The 18,757-nt window shown below is 37.8% G+C and overlaps 1 protein-coding gene across 6 annotated transcripts in view; it reads left to right on the top strand.

The window, feature by feature from the left end:
* Positions 1–45: 45 nt before the first annotated feature.
* Cpsf3 (cleavage and polyadenylation specific factor 3) overlaps positions 46–18,757 on the top strand; it is a 35,810-nt gene continuing 17,098 nt past the window's right edge. For 3 of the 6 annotated variants that reach the window (XM_048804849.1, XM_048804847.1, XM_048804848.1), the window contains exons 1-11: positions 46–239; positions 2,766–2,825; positions 5,089–5,152; positions 6,033–6,130; positions 7,706–7,834; positions 9,347–9,524; positions 10,905–10,994; positions 12,299–12,449; positions 15,188–15,363; positions 16,402–16,560; positions 17,744–17,890. In XM_048804849.1, coding sequence (XP_048660806.1) covers positions 190–239; positions 2,766–2,825; positions 5,089–5,152; positions 6,033–6,130; positions 7,706–7,834; positions 9,347–9,524; positions 10,905–10,994; positions 12,299–12,449; positions 15,188–15,363; positions 16,402–16,560; positions 17,744–17,890 — 1,302 coding nt within the window. In that variant the 5' untranslated portion in view covers positions 46–189. Of the gene's footprint in view, positions 240–449; positions 469–2,765; positions 2,826–5,088; positions 5,153–6,032; positions 6,131–7,705; positions 7,835–9,346; positions 9,525–10,904; positions 10,995–12,298; positions 12,450–15,187; positions 15,364–16,401; positions 16,561–17,743; positions 17,891–18,757 lie in introns of those variants that run through there. The other 3 variants (XM_015479991.1, XM_048804850.1, XM_048804851.1) reach the window with 3 other exon arrangements.

Here is an 18,757-nt window from a genome sequence, read left to right as displayed (position 1 = left end):
CAGGGCCCCACCCATCCGTCCCGACAGCCGGCGCCGCCNGGGAGGGGCCTCGTGCCGCGGGCGCCAGAGTGGCGGAAGCTGCCTCTGGATGGATGGGGTTTTTCTTGTGTAGTTGCTGTGGCTGTGCTTGTAATTCAGAAAGACTCCGGCGGCGTGTCCCTCACCCGCGCTCCTCCTCAGACTTCCAGGATGTCTGCGATTCCTGCAGAAGAGAGCGACCAGCTGCTGATCCGACCCCTGTAAGGGACCAGCGAGACCGAGCGTGAAGCCGCAGGCCCAGTGAGAGCGAGCCGGGCTTCGAGCCGGGCTCCGGGCCGGCCCCGTCGCCCCCACTCCAGCCTGCGGCCGCCGGTCCTCACCCGCAGCTGCGGGCCAGGCCGGCCAGGCCCCAGGGGTTTGGAGCGCTGTTAGTCGGAAATGGCCTGCTAGGTTGAATGGGAATTTGCGTTGCTTCAGTCTTAGGGGAGGGTATGTTGGGGTTAAAAAAAAAAATTATTTCATCCCGCCGCGTGCCTTCAAGTAAGAAGGGTTATGTGCACCTACCCGCACCTCGCACATCAGGGCAGGCCGAGAGGGAACCGACCGTGACGGGAGGGCCTGGGGAAGGCCGTGACAGTGCAAGGAAGAACTAAGCCTCTCTCCTTTTTTTTTTTTTTTAATAATTTTTTAGTATCAGACACAGTACCTTTATTTTGTTTGTTTTTATGTGGTGCTGAGAATCGAACCCAGTGCCTCACACGTGCAAGGCAAACGCGCTACCAACTGAGCTACAACCCAGCCTTAAATCCGTTTTTTATTAGCTCCAGGACGTGACATGGTGCCAAGATGTGAGAGAGGGGAAATAAGTTAGGGACTTGATGTGAGTTTTTACCTTCAAAGCTCCGACCCTGGCAGAACAAGGTAGGAAAGTGGATGTGAGAAATAGCAGAGAAGTTACGGACAAAAACTCAGCCCTGTAGTGCCCATAAGAAGATTGGTCTTTCAGTGGAGTTGGCCTTCTCCATTCTGGGATGTTGAGTAGAAGGGGAAATGTAAACAAAGAGAACTTATTCCTATAGATGAGCAATTTGTGCAAACATGGTTATTGTTCAGTATTAGATATTAGTATCATATGAATGTGCTTTTTTCAAAAAGTAGAAAGTATCAGCTTTACACATTCATTCAATAAGGATTTGTTGAGTCCCTACTGGGCACACAGCCTCAAGTCTTTGATGCTTAGTTCACAGCTGTCATTTTTGTGTGTGTTCTGTAAACATGGAGCAAGTGACAAGCACTACACCAGGCACTGAGGATACAAATAAGACAGAAGGCTGAGTTCATTGGTTTCAACATTTTGGAGGCAACTGGAATGCAGAGTGGAAAGTACTGGAGAGAGTTTAGAAAAATAGGAGACAATTACTTGGGAGTCAGGCCTAAAATTCATTCTCTATCACTTAGTAGGACAGCAGCCTCACTGAATCTGTTTCCTTATGTGGGAATAATAATGCATATTGCAAGGAGTAAAGACCCTGGTAGGTGCTTATTAAATGAAAGCTCGTACAAGAGCACAGGTAAGCGTTGCACTAACTGCTGAGAGAGTATGAAAAAGGAATTTTTAAAAATGTTTATTTTTTAGTTGTAGTTGGACACAATATCTTTATTTTGTTTATTTATATGTGGTGCTGAGGATCGAACCCAGGGCCTCACAGGTGCTAGGCAAGCACTCTACCACTGAGCCACAACCCCAGCCCGTGAAAAGGGATTTTTTTTTTTTTTTGGTGCCGGGGACTGAACTCAGGGGTACTCGACCACTGAGCCACATCCGCAGCCCTATTTTGTATTTTGTTTAGAGACTCACTAAGTTGCTTTGTGCCTCACAGTTGCTGAGACTGACTTTGAACTCACAATTCTCCTGTCTTAGCCTCCCAAGCCACTGGGATTACAGACATGCGCCACCGTGCCTGGCTGAAAAAGGAATTTTTAAGATTGAAGAGAAAGATATTTCATGCATTCCTAGAAAATGGGATGAGTGAACTATATACCAAAGAATGAGTAAGAATTAAAGACAGTGTGAGAACTGGAGTGATACTGGCAGAGGACATGGCACACGTAAAAAAATGACATGGCAGGAATGTTCACAATTCATGGCTAGTATCCTCAAGGCTATGGCTAATAGGTTAGTACATGAGGTAGAACAGGTCTATCAGGGTCCATCATGTGAAGTCCCCTTATATTAAAGAGTTTGGGCATTTATTATGTCATTTAAAGGAAGCAAACAAAGGATTTTAGGCAAGCATGGGATATATTAGAAATTATATTTTAAATCACTCCTTGCAGTAGTGTAGCAGATGAATAAAGGGTGGATTTAGTAGAAGGAATCTACTAGAATGTAATTGAAATAATCCAAGTAAAATGATGAAACCTCTAATCAGAGAGATAAAGGACTTGAAAAGAAATTGTTTGGGAAGAGATGGCTTTGAGAGAGCATGGAAGTGAAATCTTTAGGATTTTCTAACTGGTCAGGTGTTACTGTAGGGATGGTTCTAGAATGCAGAGCAGAAGGGAGTATTCAGATAAGGATGATTGAGATTCCTAGGTTGGGCATATTATTCTTAAGGAATACAGAAGGTGGATTAGGTTTGCAGTAAATTTGGTTTTGTACCAGCTTTATTGAAATATAATTCACATACCATATAACTCATTTAAAGTACAAGTCAGTTGTTTTTGGTATATTTGCAAAATTGTACAACTATCACACTAATTCCAAAACATTTTCGTCATTCTAGAAGGAAACCTTGTACCAGTTATCAGTCTCACTCATTTCTCCCCAAACTCCCCTGTCCTAGGTAACCACTAACCTATTTTTCCTCCTCTATATATTTGACTTTTCTAGATATATAAATGGAACCATACAATATGTGGCCTTTTGTGCTGACTTCTTTCACTCAGCATAGTATTTTCAATGCTCACAATTATTTATTTGACAAGCATTTCTTAAGATTTATCTGACCAGTAGCTGTAGCAGTACAGCAGTGAACAAAATAAAACAATGTCTTTTCTTATGAAACTCCCATTTTAGTAGTGAGAAATAAGCCACAGATATAGCAACTTCATGTAGCTGTAAGTATTATTCCTAAGTGATGCTGGATTGTGGTCTGCTGTGAAGAACAAATTAGAGGAGGTCAAGAAAAAGCCTGTGAGAAGGCAACATTGGAACTGAAACCTAAAAATACAAAGAAGCCAATCTTATCTGAAGGCAGAGCATTCCAGAAACAGCAGATAGATGCAGAGGGCTTGTGGAAACTAGTTTGACATTGAATGTGAGGTTCCTGGCAGTATCCCAGTGTCAGGAGTATATATTAGAGACCTAGAATTAAGAAGACTGGGAATGTGGTTCTGTGCTAGAGCACTTGCTTAGCATGCACAAGGCCCTAGGTTCAGTGCCCAGCTCTGCAAAAAAGAAAAGAACCTGGACCACAAACAGGCACGCTAGTCATGGACACGTCAGAAACATGAGAATGAAGATCATGAAGTTGAGAAGGCCAAGGAGGGAACCCTCAGCATATCAGCATTCAAAAGCAGGTGAAAAACTGGGAAGGAAAGGCAGCAAGACAAGAGGGCATGAGGCCAAAGGAGAAGTGCTCAAAGAAGGAGCAAGTAGTTAGGGGTGACAAAAGCTGCCAAAGGAACAAGTAGAGAGCAAATATGGAGGTTTTCTCTTAACAGCAAAGAGGTTTCAGAGAAGTGGTTGGTAAGAGTCAGGTGATGGTGAATTGAATGGATGGAAAGTGAGGAAATGGGGTCACAGAATATCCAGAACTTTTAGGAAGCTGGCTTCTCGTAGACTGAAGAAAATGAAGCAGAAACTAAAGGAGATTAGAATTGAGGGATTTTAATTTGAGGATGAGAAGGGCTAGTATGTTTAGATTCTGATGGCAAGTGAGGAAGATGTCAGTGAGATAGCAGTGTTCAGTCCAGAAGGAAAGAGAATGTAAAGCGAAGACTCAGGGTGAAGATTTGCTTTAGAGAGAGACCTGTTCTAAGAGAAATGGAAAAAAGCAAAGATGTTTGTGAGTTGGTAAGTGAAGTTGGATTATTCTTTTTTTTTTTTTTTTTTTTAATGCAGATGATGGCCCATGCCTCACAAGAAGAGGAGGATAGTAGAGGGTTGCAAAATTTAGGAAAGGGGAGAAAGTTTGAACTAGCTGGAAGTTAGAAGAGAAGTCTGAGCTAGGACCACTTACGAGGCAACATGGCAGGCCAAGAGTACATGGGCGCTCCCATGTGTGCTTTGATTTTCTTCATTATTGGCTGGCTCTCAGTTAGGATCCCAGCTTGGGTAGATCCATTTCATGTCTGTGTAGTAGACTGGGTTCCTTGAGGTCAGGGTCCCTGTAGAAGGCATTTCTGTATCCATTTGGACAGTGTTTAACAAGTGCAAGCTTAATTTTGAGTTTTGAGTGAACTATGAGCTCTTGTGACTGGGAAGTGGCATCAAAGAACCTTAAGGAATTGAAGAATGTGAGATTTAAGTTAAGGTGTGCCTAGTGATAATTGGAAACTATGGTTGCTTTATGAAGATAGAAATGAGAATTATTTAAAACATTGGTATAAAATATATGAAAAGAACAAGATTTAAGGAAAGGGAATTGAAATTCATAGTATGTATAAGTATGTAATTTTAAGCTATTTGGTAGATGCTCATGATCTTAAAGAAAAAGAGTGTAAAGTACTATGACTTTATACTTAAATACACATTTAAGAGTATTATGTAATCTGCACAATTGCTAGTTCACATTTTAAATACATCACAAATTAATCCTAACATTCAGAAGATTGAATTTAACCTTCAGGTTTCTCAGAACTATACCACTCTTGACAACTGCAAAATCCCTAAACTCTCAAGGATTACTTTTCATCTTTGTTTATGTGGACGCTATTCTTTCCTTACTTTGTAGTTTTTGTAGAACTTTCATCTGTCTTGAAATATTTAAGTGAATGCTGACAACAGTTGGGATACAGTTTAAATTATTTAAAAAAATTTTAAATTTTTTGGACTCAGTTTGATTGTTTTTATCATTTTTTTCTCTCCCCCTTGAATGTTTACAGAGGAGCTGGGCAAGAAGTAGGAAGATCATGTATTATTCTGGAATTCAAAGGAAGAAAAATAATGGTAATTATGGTCATGATGGTGGTGGATTGAACCTGGGGCCTTGTGCATGCTAAGCGTGTGTGAGGTTAAGAGTGTGGCTCTTTCTATAGTGGGTGTTAGGTCTTTTCTAATAGACCAGTTATCTGTTTAGCTCCCAGAAAAATATAATAGTGTATATAATCTACTATGAATAATGTTAATGAGAAGAATTTAAACACACTTCACTTGGTACTTTGTTAAAACATTAAATAAACTAAGAAGATACATTCCAAGATTATAAAATGGTCAACTATATCTGATGAGCTATTGTTTCCTGAAAGCACCCCCACTTCCATCCCCAGGGGGTCTGGCCAAGCCAGCTTCCCCACCCTAGTGGAAGACAGCAAGTAATCGACTTCACTGAATGTGCTAAGAGCTCTGGCCACCTGTGCAGCATGTGGTGATTGAGCCCTGGATTACCTAAGTAGTTAGCCCCTCTACTTCTCTGAGCCCACTTCCTTGCCTGAGAGGTAGAGGGATTAGAAGAGATGGTTTTGAGGTGCTTATTTGAAAGGCAGTGGCTCATGTTCCTTTGGTTTCTCTTTTCTAATTCTCCCAGACTTAAAAGAATGGGTATATGTCAGACATTGGCACCTTTTTAGTCATGCATTATCTTGATTTAGTAGTAATACCCTGTAAGGTAAGTAAATTCTCAATGACCTGCCCATAGGAATTTGTCTTCTAATGCCTTTTCTGAGCAGGGAAGAGCCCCATTTCTAGTTTCTTCTCACAGCAGTCAGATCTGGTGGTGATTCGTCTGTGGACTTTTAAAATGCCCACCATTTTCTGATTCAAATTCTGATTTGCTGAATGAGAGTTTTCATAAAATATGTAGCAGATGATGTCTCTTTTTGTCTTTCAGTTGGACTGTGGAATCCACCCTGGCTTAGAAGGAATGGATGCTCTTCCTTATATTGATTTGATTGACCCAGCTGAGATTGATCTTCTGTTAATTAGTCAGTAAGTTTTTTCCTTTAATAACAATATGGTTTTTTGAGGGCTTTGACTGTCAAGATTATTCTTTACCAGATTATGAGATTTCGATTTTTTTTTTTTTTTCCTTTTGGGTACCAGGGATTGAATCCAGGGGAACTTAACCACTAAGCCACATCCCCAGCTCTTTTTTGTATTTTGAGACAGGGTCTCGCTGAGTTGCTTAGGGCCTTGATAAGTTGCCAAGGCTGACTTTGATCTCAAAATCTTCCTGTCTCAACCTCCCGAGCCGCTGGGATTATAGGTGTGCACCACTGTACCTGGTAAGATTTCAGTTTTTAAAAACACCACATATTTTTTTTCTTTTCTCTTTTTTTAAAATTAAATTATTTATTTATTCTAATTTGTTATACACGATGGCAGAATGTAATTCATTTCATATTACACATACAGAGCACAGTTTTTCAAGTCACTGATTGTACACAGTATTTTCACACCATTCATGTCTTCATATATGTTTAGGGTAATGATGTCTAATCATTCCACCATCATTCCTACCCCTTTGCCCCCTCTCTCCCAAAACCACATATTTTCCACTAAGAAGCATATTTCAGATATCTAGATCTAAACTAACACTACATTTTGTCATCACAGTCTAGAAAACTCATATAATCCAGTGAGTTAGTGGGAAGGAAATACTGACTTTAAATTGTTATCAAACGTGGCCCGAAGAAAGTCCCTTTATAGGGCATCTCCTTGAGGTCACAATCTTGTCACATTATTCTATAAGAGCTTCATTTTTAAATAGTGATTTTTTTCAACTTATTCTGTTAAAGTGTTTGTTATAATTCTGGTTGCTGAGAGTTGGTTTGGTTATATTCTTCTTCTTTTTTCTTCAGAAAGGAAGACAGATTTTATTAAACATGTATATACATGTGCACTTTAAATTACCTTATGTCATTTAATCAATAAGACAGCACTGTATAGACATTATTTCCTGTAACTTATGGAAAGGTTTAGTTATATTTTTCTTTCCTCTCTAATTATTCACTGATAAAGATTTTTGCTATTTAAAAAATACTTTTAAGCCAGGTGCAATGGCACACACTTGTAATCCCAGACACTCAAGAGGCTGAGGCAGGAGGATCGCAAGTTCAAAGCCAGCCTCAGCAACTTAGCAAGACCTTGTCTCAAAATAAAAAAAAATAAAAAGATAAAAAGGGCTGAGGATGTGGCTCAGTGATTAAGCACCCCTGAGTTCAATCCATAGTACCAAAAAAAAAACGTGTGTGTGTGTGTGTGTGTATGCTTTTAAAATCTTTTTCCTTTATTAGAACTCTATACATGGGCTGGGATTGAGGCTCAGTGGTAGACCGCTTGCCTAGCATGTATGAGGCACTGGGTTTGCTCTCAGCACCACATAAAGAAATAATTAAAGTTATATATGTTTAAAAAAAAAAAACTGTATGCACATACCAACTTTTGGTTTTCTGAAAGGATCCTCATATAATTGTTACATAGAATTTCTATTCAATGACCATTTCATTACATGTAGCATATAAGATTTTAAGAATTTTAACACAATCTCTGTTTCTTTTTAAGTTTCCATTTGGATCACTGTGGAGCTTTGCCCTGGTTTCTGCAGAAGACAAGTTTCAAAGGAAGAACATTTATGACTCATGCCACAAAAGCTATTTATAGATGGCTTCTTTCGGATTATGTCAAAGTTAGGTAAATTATTTTATTAGATTATATGGGCCTATGCAATACACATGGTTCAAGAGACAGATCATTTTGTATTTGAAATAAGGCACTCTCTTTATTCACAAGGATGGCAGTAATTTAGTTATTCCATAACAACCTATTGAATACCTATTGTGTATCAGTCCCTTCTGACTTTAAACTTTATATATAGATTTTACATTCTTTTAAATCTTTGTTAAACTGCTATAAATCATAAGGTATGATAGAAAGGTTCTATAAATAGCATTGTGTAATTTTATTAAAATTTAAGACCAGATACATTAAGCAGTGATATGTGCTAAATTCTTATTTTGGATTATCGTGTCAGAAAGTTTACTATCTCTTTTTTTTTCCCCTTTAGTACTGGGGATTGAACTGAGAGCCTAGCATATATTCAGCAGGTCCTCTACCACTGACCTACATCCCCAGCCCTTTTTATTTTGAGATAGAATCTTGCTAAGTTGCACAGGCTGGCCTTAAATTTGTGTAGCTGGAATTACATGCATGTACTATTCCATCCAGCAAAAACTGGCTGGATGGATATATTTACCAATTCTAAGAGTGACATTACTTCTCTGCCAGAAAATTTAGAGCATTTTGGTGAGACCCACAATACAAATTACTAACCTTCAAAAGCTGATTAATTCAAGGGTAGCTAAAACTCTGTTATTCTTTATATGTAAATACACAGGAATTGAAATGTTATTCTTAGTAATGGTAATGCTAGTTAACAAATAATGCCTATGACATGTAGGCTCAGTCCTCAGTTCTTAATATAAACTCATTTAATCTTTACACCAATTTCGGATGTTGAGAAATCCCATTTTATAGAAGATGAAACTGAGACACAGAGAGGTTAGGTGATTTACCTAAAATGGTCATAGTAAGAGGCAATCTGGCTCCAGAGTCTGTGTTCTTAACCACTATTCTCTTGCTGTTTTGGAAATACATTAACATAATTCCGGGGGGGAGAAAAGTTAAGTAGACTTTAGAGAACTCTTTTCCCACCAAACATAGTCAGTGCATGCATGTGTGTCATATCTCTTGGAAATGTTGGGGCAGCAAAAGAAGTTGAGATTATGCAATCTTAAGAAGAATATTTTGTTTTGCTAGGCAGGTGGGACAAACCTGTAATCCCAGTGACGCAGGAGGCTGAGGCAGGAGGATCACAAGTTCAAGGCCAGCCTCAGCAACTAAGCAAGGCCCTAAGCAACTTGGTGAAATCCTGTTCCAAAATCAAAAGGGCAACAGTACTTTGAATTTACTGTGTGCTTTGCTTTTACACTCAAGCTTTGTAGCTATGTACACTAAATATTTTTTATTATAATCATAGCCAAAAAATAAATAAAATATCTGACAGATTCTAAATAGCATAATCTGTATACTAAATTTTTAGGAAATCTTCATGGATATATCATCTACAGATAATTTCTTTGAGTTAAAAAACTTTAAAAAAAAATCTTACCCTTAATTCTTTTCTTGGCATCTTTGAAAATTTAGTAACATATCAGCAGACGACATGCTATATACTGAGACAGATTTGGAAGAAAGCATGGACAAAATTGAAACCATCAACTTCCATGAAGTTAAGGAAGTTGCAGGAATCAAGTTCTGGTGTTACCATGCAGGTCACGTCCTGGGAGCAGCCATGTTCATGATTGAGATCGCCGGCGTAAAGGTACTTTCTAGCTCTGGCCCTTTCTCCATAAGTGATATCAGTGCAAAACTTTATGCTGCCAAGTGGCATTAAAAATTCCCTAAGATTTGCAGAGTGCCAAATCACTGAAACGCAAGTCAGCACTTTTCCTTTTAAATATGACAGTTTCTTCCTCCATTGTAATACAGAGTAAAATAAGCATCTCTAAGAATAAGTTCCCTAGCACACCACAGGATTGATTCTTTTTCAGTCACCATTAGGAAACTTGTTAGGGAAGAGCCATCTTCCCTAAGAGTCAGGGATTGAACCCAGGCATGCTTTACCACTGGGCCACATGCCCAGCCCTTTTTATTTTTTATTTTGAGACAGGATCTTCCTAAGTTGCTTAGGGCCTTGCTAAATTGCTGAGGCTGGCTATGAACTTGAGATCCTCCTGCTCAGCCTCCTGAGCCACTAGAATTACAGGTATGCACCGACATGCCTGGCGTATTTTTTGTATTCTTGATGACTGCCACTCTGACTGGTGTGAGATGAAATCTCAGTGTAGTTTTGGTTTGAATTTTTAGGGTACTTTTTGAAAATAACCCATTGCATAATATCTGGAAAGGTGGACTTGACTTTTTGTTTTCAAGTTTTTTAGATGATTTTTTACAACCTGATTTGAGAACCAATGTTCTAGTGTCATGTCTTCCTAAATGTATTTTATAACTGCTCATATATTGAAACTTTTATTTGTTGAATTCTATAATATATCAAGTTGCTCATCCTTGCACTTTGTCCCAGGCCACAAGAAATAAGCAGAAAAGAGTGAAAGTGCAGATTCGAACTTTCATTTGGAATTTGATGTGTATACTCTTTGACTTTATCTTTCATTTTAGACAATGTTCCCAAGTATCTCTGGAGATTCCTTTCTGTGCCAACATGTCCCTTTATCTTTGTGGGATAATTCTGAGATATATTATCACATTAAGTAGATTTAATGATTTAACTATGTCAGACATTTTGAATTAGACATAAGCATTGCATCTAAATTTTACCAGGTATAGGCTTTTATAAATCTAATTTTACTGTTAGATTTTACAAGATTAAAATATTCATTAGCAAAATGAAGCTTTCTCTGCTATACATGAGGACACATTTCTGTAATGCCAGCACCTCAGGAGGCTGAGGCAGGAGAATCCCAAGTTTGAGGCCAATTTAGGAAACTTAGCAAGATGATATCTCAATATAAAGAAAGAACTGGAGATATTGCTCAGTGGTAGAGTGTCCCTGGTTCAATCCCCAGTACTGGAAGAAAGAAAGGGAAGGAGGGAAAGAAGAGGAGAAGGGAGGGGAGGAGAAGACAGAAGAGACAAAATGAAGCCTTTCCCAAATCCTGCTTACAAATTTATCTTTTCACAGCTTTTGTACACGGGTGATTTCTCAAGACAAGAAGATAGACACTTAATGGCAGCTGAAATTCCTAATATCAAGCCTGATATTCTTATTATTGTAAGTAATAATGAATGTGTTATAATTAGTATAACATAAGCAGAATTTTTCTAGTGAGGAAGAAACATAATCTCATTTTCATAATGTTACTGGATATAAATTTATGGGCTTATAGTTTAAGAATTTATTTGGCTATTCTTTGTAGTTCTTTTCCACCCTCTTTTGTTGCTCACATTAGCTGTGGTCTAATGTTAGTGACGTTAGGCTGTCTCAGGTCATGATATTCTAGTTGAGTACTCCCTCCCTGTCTCCTAAGTACTTTGGCCTATGTCACTTCTCCCAAATTTGTAGGACATCTTAAAGATTGTTTAAAAGTGGTGTAGATGCACTGCCTTTGCCATGGTGACTGTCTTTTGGCCCTTGGCACAGGCTGCTGGTCACATTGTTCATCATATGTCCTGTCTACTTGTTAGGTTGTTAAGTACCAAGGAAGCAAGATAAATGACTGTGTGCTGAAACTCGTTGGGGACCTGGTGGTTGCAAATTCAACAATGTGTCTTGGAACAAGGTGTCAGGAAGTGGGAGAGGCCTTTTGAGCCTATAGTATATATAAGAACATCAAGTGCATTTGGTTTGGAATGAAAGAACTGTTTCTCCCTCATCACTTCTAGAAGCTCCCACCTTCTCAGTTATGAGGGGCCAGTGCCCATTGCAGTCCCAGAGCCACATGGTGGGTAGATCAGAGATGGGACTCAGCTCATGCCCTGCTCAGCATATAAACTAACCTTAGTTTAAGGGCAAACTGAGTTTTTTGATTCTCAAAACAAGTAGTTATTCTTGTGATAGCTGGTGTTTTAGAGCGGTGCTTCTTGAACTTTAATGTGCTCATGTATTACCCGGTGATAGTTGTAAAGACGGATTCAGAAGTTGTAGGCTGGAGCCCGAGATTCTGCTTTTCTGTTGTGCCTTAGGAGATGCCAGTGGGTCAGACATGGTAAGACGTTAGGGCATATATTTGAGCAAGAGTATAAGAAACAGTACTTGTTTCTGGTTTGAAGCTTTAACTTCTCTGAGGAGGAAGAGAAAAATCATAGCAAAATTATCTTGAGAGGAGAAGACATATTTTTGTATATATGTGGACTTCTCCCTGATTTCATTTTCCAAAATGCTCCTATTACTTACATCCAAATTCTAACATTCTTGTTTGCACTTCTTTCCAATTAATATTATAGTAATATATGTTCAAGTAAATGGCATGTTAATGGAGAAGTGAATCTCTTTGCCTCAGGATTTCATTAAGGTTTAACTTTTGAATTCTTTTGGGATCATTGGTCTTGGTCTCACATATCTAACGTGTTATTTAGGAATCTACTTATGGGACTCATATCCATGAGAAACGTGAGGAGCGAGAAGCAAGATTCTGTAACACCGTCCATGACATTGTAAACAGAGGGGGCAGAGGGCTCATTCCTGTCTTTGCCCTCGGAAGGGCTCAGGAGCTGCTGTTGATTCTAGGTATGCCACTTCCTTTGCATTTGGGTGTTTATCAGACTCTTACATCATTTTACCAAGACAAATGACATAGCCTTGTCTACATAACCTGACCTTTCTGGGCTTTAGTTTCTTTCATTTAAAAGTGAGGATTTGATACCAGGTGTAGTAGTGCATACCTGTAATCCTAGCAGCTCAGGAGGCTGAGGCAGGAGGATCATGAATTCAAAGCTAGCCTCACCAATGAGACCCTAAGCAACTCAACAAGACCTTGTCTCTAAATAAAGTATAAAAAGGGCTGGAGATGTGGCTCAGTGGTTAAACACTCCTGGGTTCAATTCCCAGTACCAAAAAAAAAAAATGAGGATTTGGTGCTAGTAAGAGCCCAGAGAAACAGCAGCTCTCCCATTCTGGGACTGGGCTGGTGGTCAGCATGCCTTTCGGGATGCCATCAGTATCAGAGATCTTAAGATACAAACGTTTTTACAGCAGCTCGACTTCTAGGAAGTAAACAAGATGTACAGAAAGTTTTGTCAGTAAGGGCATTCATTTTAGTTTTTTTAAAGAACTATCATGTCAGTTAATATCACATTGTAGAAAAAAGAAAACTAAGCTACTGAAGAGTTATTGCATATTTTCACATAGTGTAAACCAAAATGTAAGATTTAAAACTATATGTACTCTGATCCTAACTAGCTAGGAAACATTCAAGTGACTGGAAAGATTAAATCTGGATAGTGGGAAAATAATGAGTTCATTTTCTGCTTTTCTCTATTTTCCAAACATTGCAATGAGTATATATGACTTTTTGTAATAAGAGGAACAGTGGCTGTCACTTTTAACATACGTTTATGCTTAATAATCCCCTGTGATTCTATTTGAGGATAGTACTCTGGCAGAGTACCATAGATGCCTCATGTGTATATAACTTCTTGCAAAGAACTAGAAGTGGGTCACCTCCTAAGCTGTCACTGTGATGACAATGATGAATATTTTCTCTTTTATGCTGAAAGGAAGAGAAGCAAAGAGAAGATGAAATCAGTGATCCCAAGTCAAAGGCAAATCTGACAGACACTTACATTCTGGATGCTTAATTTCCTAAATCCTAATCCAGTCCAGTCGTCTTTTGGTTCTGATTGGTCCTCTTTCTAACTGCAGGTCAAATCAGTCCTTAGAGGACTTGAAATGAGAAGTTTTCATAACCGGTAAAGTGAAGAACAGGAGGATCATGAATTGGGACAAAATAAGGTGTCGCCCTTCCCAGGGCTGCCAGCTGTGGCAAATAAAGTGTGGTTGTCCAGTTAAATTTTAATTTCAGATGAATAAAGAGTAACATTTTTAGTGGGGGTGTCCCAAATATTTAATGTTCCAATGCCAAAAATCTTTTGTTTTTTCTCAGAAGCTCAAGTTAAGTGGGTGTTTGGTATTTTCATCTGGCAGCCCCACTGTCAAAGCATGCATCATGACACGCTTAAGTGCCAGTGCTCTTTGTGTGTGGGTGGCTTTGCCCCTTGTCCTCCCAGGCAACAAGGCAAAGTAGAAAGAGGACAGCCATTCCAGTCACTGCTTTCACACATCATTATGTCCCAGCCATTCAGCCTGGGGCAAGTTGCCCGACTTTTTTTCTCACTATTCAAAATTTGTTCATAAAAATACAAAAAAGAGTAGGGCTGGGGTTGTAGCTCAGTGGTAGAGCGCTTGCCTTGCATGCGTGAGGCACTAGGTTCAATCCTCAGCACCACATAGAAAATAAGTAAATGAAATCAAGATATGTGTCCATCTACAACTAAAAAAATATTTTTTAAAAAATACAGAAACAGTAGATTGTGATGTGATCTTTTAGATACAGTCAGCTTTACCCAGTATGTGAGAAATCATACAGAAAACGTCAAAAACTTTTGACACTATTAAAAATTTTAATTACATCTAAAAACCTAACAAGCTAAGCCAGGGGATGAACCAGGAAATATATTCACAACATGCATTACAGGAAAATTCCCTGTCCCTAGGTAGACAGATCACTAAGACATGTAAAAAATAACATTGCTGCCTATTCAGGGTTTTCTTAGTCTCACTTTTCTAATCTATAAAATGGAGATAAAGTTTTGAAAATTTAGAAATGGTAATTATAAATCACATAGTAGGCATTTAAGACATTTCCTTTATGTAGATGCATCTAGTACAATGAATCGTGTTTTGGCCATACTGCCTTATAAAATTGTGGGATTTCATGAGAATTTTCCCTTAAAATAAGCCTTCATTTGAAGATGTACTGCCCACAGCTTCATTTTCAGAAATGGTTTACTTCTTAGTTTTTTAAAAAAATGATGAAGTAATTATAATTTTTTAAGTGTTTAAAATCAGTTTACTTTTGGAAGTCATATTTTGTAATTAGCCTGTGATAAGTCTGAACTAGTAATGATATGTTTTTTTAAAAAATCATAACAAGATGTATCTCTCTGGAATATTAAGTTATCGTTTATTATTCAGGATAAACTTACACCGAATAATTTGTAAAAGCTTCTACTTCTTTGGTCAGTGATCACAGCCTGTTTCTAGGTTTATTCCAGTAGTTAGAAATAAGTTTTGGATTTGTAACTTTAAGTTAGTAGAAACAGGATATTTTTTCTTAGAACTCTTTAAATAGACACGTGTACTTTATTTCATTATTGTGAATTTTAAAAAATTAGTTATGGGTACCAAGTTCTATTTGAATGACTTACTCACATGACAAACTGATGTTTTTTGTAAAATGGCTCCAGATGAGTACTGGCAGAATCACCCAGAACTACATGACATCCCAATATATTATGCATCGTCTCTGGCCAAGAAGTGTATGGCTGTGTACCAGACGTATGTAAATGCCATGAATGATAAAATCCGAAAGCAGATCAACATTAATAATCCCTTCGTTTTCAAACACATTAGCAACCTGAAGGTGAGTGCTTGTGGAAGGAAGGGGCACTGATGGGTAGAAGATGGTCAGTTCTCAGTGGTGGGAGGGCTTTTGAATCCCTCCTGCAGAAGTCTGGCTCTTCTCTAGTAGACTTCCTTTCCCTGCAGTACTTCAGAGCTTTAGCAGCTGGCATTTATTTTTTGCTTAACCAAATTTTGCTCCTGGCTCCATAGTTCTCAGTATTTGCAATTGCTGAATAACTTGGATCTCTTCTACCATAGGAATAAAAAACTCTGATAAGAAAAATATCTCATTTCAATGTAATTTTTTCTTTTTTTTTTTTAATGGTGCTCAGGATGGAACTCAGGGCCTTCTGTATGCTAAGCAGTTAGTTGCTTTACCACTAACCTACATCCCCAGGTCCCTAATCATCTTTTTGATTTGCACTACAAATTCCATATATGAAAATTCCCATATGTTCACTTTTCAAAACATTTAATAAAATCTGGTTTAATTTAGTTTAAAATGTATCATTTCATTCAAATTGATGCTTTCATAAAGTAATTAAATAAAGTAATTAATATCCAAAATAATTTAAGTTGTAAATGGTCTTCAAATTTTAAATAGGCTTTGTCTGTAAGCTTTATTTTATAAGGTAACTAAGAATTAGAGCCACGTTTTCCCTAGGAACAGTGTTAAACTTTTTGTTAGATTTCCAAACATACTCAAAATTTTCATTAAAACTATTGTGAGTCTTCTGCAAAATTCTTTTAGGGTTCTTTTCCAGGATGGGTAAAAACCCTTTCACTCTTAAATTTCTGCCTGCTTGCACATTGGAAATGGTCCTCTTGGCCCTCGAGCTATACATAGAAAACTTTGAAGATCAACTGCTTTGTTTTCCTCTTTTTTAGCCTAAGGTGTTTAGGAGTTTGGCAGTTGGACTTAAAATGTGTACTTGTGTTGCCCAGCCCCTTCCATAGTATGATTAATCTTTTACCTTACTCTTATTCTTCAAAAATGAGGAATGGTTTGTCAAGTCCTAGTGGTTAACATGCTTTTGCCATCTTTTGTCTTTTTCAGAGCATGGACCACTTTGATGACATCGGTCCCAGTGTTGTAATGGCCTCTCCAGGCATGATGCAAAGTGGCTTATCCAGAGAGTTGTTTGAAAGCTGGTGTACTGATAAGAGGAATGGTGTCATCATAGCAGGGTACTGTGTAGAGGGGACACTTGCCAAGGTCAGTTATAGTCTCGGGGTACTGTGTTACTCCTAATCAGAGTTGCAAAGGTAGCAATATCCTCATATATTATTCCACTGAAGTAGTTCTTTAGCAAATACAAGTTTTGATTTCAAAAAATAAGGATAGGAGTAGGTAACTAGAGATGTTTGAAGGATGAAGAATTAGACACGGAATGTCACAACAAGTTCCTGAAGAGATTAGGGCATACATTAAAATGTGAGAAGTGGTCAGCTGGTTGCAAGTAAAAAGAAAAAAAAGGTTAGGAGCCTATTTGAGACAAATGCTTGAAGACCTTTATCTAATGAAGAGGTTTACTAATACAGATTGAATATCTCTTACCCAAAGTGCTTGGGACCAAAAGTGTTGGAGACTTTGGTATTTGGGGATTTGGGAATATTTGCATAGACTTCACCAGATGAGCATTCCTAATCTTTTTTGCATTCAAAAAGCATTGGATTTTGGAGGATTTCAGATTTTCAGAGTAGAGATGTTTAACCTGTGAAGTATTCTTAAAAACTGAAGAATGTGCCTGGTTGACTGCTCATCTTCCCATTGGTATACAAAGGCCAAAGTTAGCTCCTAAGGGTGTGGACATTAGAGAAAAGTGTGCAAAACTTCAGAGGCAATTTATAAATATCCAACCATCCCATTTTCTTCTTACCATTAATATCTATTTTATCTAAAGAAATACAATATCATGGGGCTGGGGTTGTAGCTCGGTGGTTGAGCATTTGCCTCTCATGTATGAGGTACTGGGTTCAATCCTCAGTACCACATAAAAACAAATAAAATAAAGGTTAAATTCTTTACAAAAAAGAAATAAATACAATGCAGTTTCTCACTTGGATCATTTTCATTACTTTACCTTATATAAATCCTGATATTTGAAGTGACTACATAGCAGGAGAGTTAGGAATACAGGTTTATCTTTCTAATCATAAGAGTAATAATTTTCACTTGCCAACATTCCAAATACATTGAGTCTTAGATTCTTACTTTCTTGTTAAATGTTTACTTGACCAGGAAAATGAGTATTACTTACTAAGTTGATAATGATTTTTTGTACTGAAGGTTCTAAATTTAACATGAGAGTTATGGCTGCATGAAAAAAAATGGAAGTGTACCTTTTCTTTTTCTAATTGGATAGTTTGTTTTGTTTTCTTGTATTTGTTTTTAACAGCATATCATGTCTGAACCTGAAGAAATCACTACCATGTCTGGGCAGAAGTTACCACTGAAAATGTCCGTTGATTACATTTCTTTCTCTGCTCACACAGATTACCAGCAAACCAGTGAATTTATTCGTGCTTTGAAACCGCCTCATGTGGTTAGTCTCTGATTTTGAATTATAATATTTATGGGAGAGATTTATAATAGCTATGGGGGGAGCATACCCAAGAAATTGTAGCAGGCAATTTATAGATCAGGCAGCAGCTTTGAGCAGATCCTTTGCACTGCCAGCTGCTTATTTTGAATCTCCTCCATCCCTAGCTTGCTATGTAACCTGGGCACATTATTTAACCTCCTTGTAAATGGGGATGAATGAGAGGACATATCTCTAAAGCACTTATAGGATATGATTGAAATAATATTAAGTAGTGTAAGAATACTTTGGATAGAGGAGAAAGGTAAGTTCTTATAGTTAAAAATTCAAGATTTAAATAGATATTAAACATATTACTGTATAGCTCATTAGTATTACTCATATTTTTAAGTTTCATGTAATCATAAAAATAATGGTTATATGTTTTGGTGGAATTAGCAGAATAAACTGAAAATAATATGTATTCTTAAAAGGAGGAACACTTGTGGAACATGCATCTGTAGAAAATAGTTGAAGTTCCTTTTGTGAATATATTAAGTGTTTAATTCGGTGGCACTAACCACATTGTCAGGTTATACAACTGTCACCAGTCTTTATTTTCAAAACTTCATCACCTCAAACAGAAACTCTGTATCCATTAAACTATGACTTCTAGTTACCTTTTCCCTTCCACCCCAGGTTAGCTCTTATCTTCTGTCTCTCTGAATTTAACTATTTTAGGTATTTCATGTAAGAGGAATTACCACTTAGGATGTGTCCAAGATTTTTCCATGTTACAGCATGTTATTTAATGCTTTTTATAGCTGAGTAATATTCCATAAATATCATACTTTGTTTATCCATTTATCTGATGGATTGATAGATACTTAG

This window comes from Marmota marmota, unplaced genomic scaffold (genome assembly GCF_001458135.2).
Source record: "Marmota marmota marmota unplaced genomic scaffold, marMar, whole genome shotgun sequence".
In the NCBI taxonomy this organism is placed as follows: domain Eukaryota; kingdom Metazoa; phylum Chordata; class Mammalia; order Rodentia; family Sciuridae; genus Marmota; species Marmota marmota.
The sequence above is the reverse complement of the archived record's forward strand: the minus strand, read 5'-3'. Positions and strand labels throughout refer to the sequence as shown.